Source organism: Sitodiplosis mosellana, unplaced genomic scaffold (assembly GCF_009176505.1).
Source record: "Sitodiplosis mosellana isolate CC-2019 unplaced genomic scaffold, AAFC_SMos_1.0 Smas_scaffold_6170, whole genome shotgun sequence".
NCBI lineage: Eukaryota > Metazoa > Arthropoda > Insecta > Diptera > Cecidomyiidae > Sitodiplosis > Sitodiplosis mosellana.
Window position 1 is genome coordinate 2,766,999 of NW_022601411.1, and position 6,465 is coordinate 2,773,463.

Here is a 6,465-nt window from a genome sequence, read left to right on the forward strand (position 1 = left end):
ATTCTGTATGAATGGAACGATCTGGTCCGCCGATGTTGCGTTTGTATTAGTAGGTGGTTCGTGTACATCACATTACAAATAGAAGAGAAGGAAACAAAAAAAAGGAGAATGTATGGTGTGTGTACTCAAACGTATACTTTACAACGCTTGAGTAACTGATTTAGAACCGACATTTCCAAAATGTCAAAACACAAAGTATCAACGCGCCTGAGTACGGGTGACAAACAACACACTGAATTCCGTGTTGACGCGCCAATATTGATACTCATCGCAATTAATGAAATTTTATTCGTAAATTTAATATTTCATTGGTACCATTTTTGGATCGTTTTGATTGTCTGAATCAATCAACGAAGAGAGAAGAATTGAGTGAACCTATGTAGACAGATCGATTTAATCCGAATCAATTCACAATGAATGGCTGCAACATTTTGAATGATTCATCTTCATCGGATGGAAATTGATGACATAGAATGGTCTATTTTCAATAGAAAATAACTTGACTTTATGTTTCAATGGCAGTTCTTTAATTTTTATCCAATTTTTGATTAATCAAACATCCACTGATAAATGTTTTATCGTCAATTGTTAACCGTTCTCTGACGCCAATCAGTCTTTAAACTGCTGATCTGATGATTATTCAAAATACTACAGAAATGACCAAAATAATTTACCGCAAAAATAATCATTCGCCGTGATTTTCTACTGAAAAATGGAAGAAAATAATTTAAATATGGACTAAAAATCGTTCATCATATTTTCAGTTCGTAAATCAATTCAAAAAGAAAACTCCAGAGTAGAATGTACTCGTACTTTGAATGCGAGAATATTTTGAACTCGAAACCGTTTTCCGTGTGTATGCGTGTGACTGTGTGCATGTGTATGTGTGCCAATTTAGAACTAAGTACCAAAAATAGAATATTTTGACAATTCTTGTAGCTTGAATTTGTTTCTTTGCGATTCGTCTCTCCGTTTTGGTTTTGGTTTTGGTGATGTGTTGTGTGCAAGTGTCTGTGTGCATCGATTTACTACATATTATTTCGGAATGGAATATGCGCGCTGTGCGCTCTCTGCTACAATACCGTTCTGATTACAATCGAACGATGATATTCGACTTCGGTCTGACACATTCTCCAACTTTTTTCTCTCTCCTTCTTCTTCTTTTTTTTTCGGACAAAATTCATGCGAACTCGCGGCGTACAAATGTAATGATTGATTTAAGGGCATGTCATGCATGTGCAAGTGCATCCCTCCTCACAAGAGTAGATTGGCGACATTGATTCCTCGGCACACACAAAAACACTCACTGATTGTTCGTATGAAATTCGTTCAGATAAAATTCATTTGGATATTTCATAAAATTCACTGGAAATGAGACTGAGGCTATGAGTAATATGCCGTAATATGCAATTTTTCAAGAGAAAACAACTGCGAACTTCAATTGTTAAAATGAATCAAACGAGATTATAGACTTCCACAGAGTTCATATCTTTGTGCGATGAGTAATTGAAAAAAAAAGCGTCATCACATTCGACTTTTGCAACGTTTCATGCTCCATTTGATAACAAGTTTTAGGCCGTAGCTTTTTTTAGCTTTGAAATGTTTTGAACCGACACACATCGCTCTTATTCGATACGCACACAAAACAAAACGCTTCAAATTTGTTTTTGTCTTTTGCGCTTAGAACACTTTAAATGCTCAACGTTGAACGTAAAGCTTCGAATTAAAACCCTTATTTGGTTTATTTCTCTCGAATAAAAACCAAATGAATTTAAAATGGTAATAAAAATATTTGAAAAATAAAAAACTTTGCAAATCTTTTCATAAAATATCAATTTTCAAATCTACAACTAATTTACGTGAGAGAAAATATGGCCATCTATTGATGATAAAACAAAGCATTGACATCGCCACACCACTTTTAAAAGGAAAATACACCAGTATAGCAACAATAATGTACAATTTTCGTAGAATACAGAAGACGATCGAATAGAATTAAAGTCTGTTTGCAATCCAAAATATTCTTCTATTTATTTTCGAGGTCAGACCGCAAGTAAACTTTTGACAAATTTAAACTTTTCCATGCTAAATAAATAAAAACAACTCCACCGTTTTGTCTTGATAGCTTTATATTTTAATGTAAATAAGACCATTGACAAAGTATAAGTCATTGGAAGTCCATCAAACGCGATGTCAATTTACGAACATTATTTAACTCAAGCTATTCAAATTTTGAACACATATAACGAAAAAATTCATACAACTGATGAAGGCACTATTTCCAAGGCGCTAGATTACTCTCGATTTCAATCGTTTACGATTTTCCCTATAAAATCAGTCACTCCACATGCTCGTCGTTTTGTCCAATCTGAGAGTACTAAGTTTTCGTGAGTGATAAATACGAGTGATGATACGCAAGATGGCAGCACCTTAAATGGCGTTTTTATACACAAAGTAGATACTTGAGTGTAAATTATGTTAGTGGCGTATCAAAATGAAGGTTTAAAACAAAAATACATTGTCAATATAGAGCGTGTGGTGTGACTGTATAAAATTCCATATGTAAAAGATCATGAACGATTGCATTCGTTCGCTTTGGCCGTAGTGTCTTAAAATAGTGTTATCGCTAATAGGGTCGTGACGGAGTACATTTTCTTCCTCCCAATAGTTCATCGACTTGTAGAGCCTGAATGCGGAAGTTTATTTCCTGTGGATTGATTGATCCCGTCATAATTTTCTGAAAATACGAAAATACATAGAATAGTTCAAATTAGTTTAAATTTTTTTCTCCTACATAATTTTCAGAAACTTGATTTTTTGAAGCATTCAAGTGCCAATGGAATTAACATTAATTTAAAACCAATTATTTGGTGGAGTTTAACTCAACGATAGTAACAAAAACAGTTAATGAGTTTTTCAAATTAGCGAACGCAACAATAATCATAATAATTACGAGCGATACCCAAAAAAAAATCGTAACTTAAACAAATAAAACGACTATTTAAAGTACCTGGAATCGACAAGACATAGCCCAAAGTTCTTCCTTTCCTTTCCGATTGACGATCACCTTAAGTCCACTAACAAACTGTAAGGTGTTGTCATTCTGAACGGCGATTTTCATGTTTTCTCGCGTGTATGGTTTCTCAGAATCCCAACAAGCAATTGCAGATGGTCGTTCTAAACCAAAGAATAAGTTCCCGTTGCTATCCATCGCCTCTGCTGTGGCCTGCACTTCACGCTGTCCAATCTCACGGAATTCTCTCGGTGAACTTTCCACATTATTTTGCCATGCCGTCGCATTATTCAATACATCTAATCGAACACTGTTTTCGGTGTTGCTGGCCAGTGCATGGAAATACAGATGTCTATAGCCTGAAACAGAAGTTTGTTTAAATTTTTCAGAGACGACCACTTAATTATCCAACGAATCTATGACTAATCATGCAAATAAATTCGAGTAGTTCCACGATTGCATCGCCAATTTGGATGCAATATTTGGATAAGTGAAACATACCTCTGGTATAAACCGGTGTTAATGCTAAACCAAACAGTCCATCCATTAAATCGAACGATTCACCGGCAACAGTGTGTGTGCCGAAGCATGGAGTCGGGTAAAACAATTTATTCTGCACTCGCCACGATCGATTCGCGCGCGCATCATAGACGATAAGGCCAAATCCGGTGACATCAGCAATGTATGCTTTTGTGTTGAGGCATTCTCCTCCGGGCGGTGGATCTTGTACATCGAGCACTGGCGTGATGAACAGAGAGACGCCAGGCTTGTACTGATCTTGTGGGAAACGGTATCGATGAATTAACGTATCGGTATTCAAATTGAAGACCAATATTTGTGGTTGGCAGTATTGCTGAGCTCCAATACGACCAGTATCAAGCACCCACAAGCGCCGACATTTGTCAATCTATAAATGTTTTTCATTAGAAAGAACTTATAAATCATGTGAAATTATTTACTTACAGCAATCCGAAAAACGGATGTAATGCCATCACAATCGCGGCCATGCGATTCGTGCCATGAATAAGACGGATAGGGTTGAATTAGATTGCCTGGACCAGCTACATAGCCCAAAGTAACCGGTATTCCAGTGGTAAAACGTGGAATAGTCACGAAAATGCGAGAAGGTAGATTCTCCTGATAATCAACATCGACATCTGAAAAAGCCGACAACAGTAGATGAGTATGGAAGAGAGATCAGAGTGAAATAGATCATACCAATTGGTACACCGTTGTTTCTCACAAATTGTCCATTTTGTATTGCCTGCTGTCTCAGATGTGGTTGCGGAAATACATAGTCCAAACTGTCCCACTCAGCAACTACCTTGAGGTTTCTCGAACTATCATAAACACCGGCAATCTCATTTATACTGATCACACATATGATCACACCGATTGGTGTCAATCGCATCGTTTTTTTTTTTGCGAAATTATGGCGCAATTATTAATATTTTGAGTGAATGGCGAGTCGTTATGAATCTAATGTGAAGGCGATAGAGAAAATAAATGATTAGAAATAACGCAATATTGGGTAAAAAAAAATTCGCAGACGTAAGCAATGAAATGGGAATGAAATTTGCACATTTCATTCCGAGTCAACGATTGTTTTCGAAGTTGGAAATTTTTCAATGAAACTATCAAATCGCAAATGAAATGCTTGACACTCGAGCTATGGCAATGCGATGATCGATATATCATATTACACTTGACTTTGTACACATTTTTTATCAACAAAATATTTCATGAATTCATTTAAATTTCTTTTGAACAACACACAATTTGTCAAATTTTACCTTGAGTAGAAATTTTCTGTGAATATTTTCTGACCAGAAATGATAATGAAAGAACAAAATTAATTCCAACAGGAAATCAAAGTGGGTCTGAAATCAAGGTCGTGTGTTCTTTTCTTTCTTTCTTTTTCTGGGTTGTTCGTTGTTAAAACAAGGCATTTGCCACATTTTGCTTATAAATATTCATTTGTACATTGAAAAAAGAGGAAAATAATGTTTTTGGCCGAACATTAATTGTATAACCAACGGCTTCCAAAACTAAGTTTTGACTTAAAAATTGAAATCGAATTATGACTTACGAATTTGAGTTATATTCACATAAAGTTCTAAAGATAGAATTTTCAGATCAACGACTAATCACAGCAAAATTTATTTGAAATATGAAAAAGAAACGTATATTATCGAACCCCGTCCGATTACTGAATGATGTTTTAAAACCAAATAAATGATCGAATAACAGCCAAAGAAGCGACACTGACTTCTTGACAGTGTCAAGCAAATATCAGCAAATTATATACACATTTACTCATATATAAATATAAATGGCCGATAATCAAGTTCGGTGGTTTGTCTTTTTAAAATTCCCCAGGAATGGAGAAGAAAGAAGAAAGAAGACGACGTAAATACGAATAATATGCGTATATTAGTATGAGGCCAGGTAATGAATAAAACATGAATGAATCTATTGCGAACTAGTTACACTATCGGTCAAAAGATTATCGCGACAGTATTTTCCCCACAAACTTTTTTTTTTTGTTCGAAGCTTTGACACTCGTTGCTAAAATTAGGTATTTTTAAATACAGCCAGAGCCGAAAGAATGGGCACACCGTTTGTTTATGAATAATATTTTGACTTGAACAATGTCCAGTGGACATTGTCCAAAAAAGTATACACAATCTAATGAGTTTCAATTTTATTTATTAAAACAAACACTTCCTAGTCACTTTAGTCTAGACTTGAGTGATTAGTAAATGGTCCGGTAGCCATACAAAATAGGCACTAATTCATAAATTCATTTTAAATACATAAAGTAAACACTATTGTAATGTCTGGCAATATTTATCAACTGTTAGGTGTGGCATGGCAAAAAAAAAAAATACGCGTTAAAAATAAAGGCACATTTACTTCGAACGATGAACGGACTTTTTTTAAATTCACCAAACCTGTATTGGGTGCCCACATACAAAGTTCAATTGACACAAACAAACAAAATATATACCTGATTCACTTTTTGACGTTGCGATTGATTTAAAATTTGAGGCTAATAACTGCTGAATGTTTGAATTTTGATCGATGTTGCGTGAGAATTAATCAAAGTTCAATATTCTCAGCCACTATTTAATAACACTTGACATTTCTGAGCGATCACTTAAACTGAACAGAATCTTCAGTTGGAGTTTCAAAAACCATTCAGAATACACGAGTTTTACAAACTTTGATGACGATGGGAAAAACCGTAGAATTATGAAGGGAAAAAACCCAAATTTGTAACGTGTAAAATGAAGCGAAAGCACTGGAAATTATAGTAATTATTTGTGTGATGGGTAATTGTAAGTGTCATATCGTTGAACTTTGCTATGTTTCATAATACTGTAGCAACATTTTACACTTTTGAAATGTACGGTTCAACACATGAAAGTCAGATTTTAGTTGCTGGCGAG

The 6,465-nt window shown here is 35.0% G+C and overlaps 1 protein-coding gene across 4 annotated transcripts in view; it reads right to left on the reverse strand.

Annotated features, from left to right (window-relative positions):
• Positions 1 to 2,111: 2,111 nt before the first annotated feature.
• Positions 2,112 to 6,465, reverse strand: part of LOC129575948 (protein yellow-like) — a 23,253-nt gene continuing 18,899 nt past the window's right edge. The window contains exons 1-6 of one of the 4 annotated variants that reach the window (XM_055460209.1): positions 6,024 to 6,279; positions 4,232 to 4,492; positions 3,977 to 4,170; positions 3,515 to 3,920; positions 3,011 to 3,372; positions 2,112 to 2,737 (exon numbers count right to left, since the gene is read on the reverse strand). In XM_055460209.1, the coding sequence (XP_055316184.1) occupies positions 2,627 to 2,737; positions 3,011 to 3,372; positions 3,515 to 3,920; positions 3,977 to 4,170; positions 4,232 to 4,424 (1,266 nt within the window). In that variant the 5' untranslated portion in view covers positions 4,425 to 4,492; positions 6,024 to 6,279 and the 3' untranslated portion in view covers positions 2,112 to 2,626. Of the gene's footprint in view, positions 2,738 to 3,010; positions 3,373 to 3,514; positions 3,921 to 3,976; positions 4,171 to 4,231; positions 4,493 to 4,806; positions 5,071 to 5,102; positions 5,877 to 6,023; positions 6,280 to 6,465 lie in introns of those variants that run through there. The other 3 variants (XM_055460207.1, XM_055460208.1, XM_055460210.1) reach the window with 3 other exon arrangements.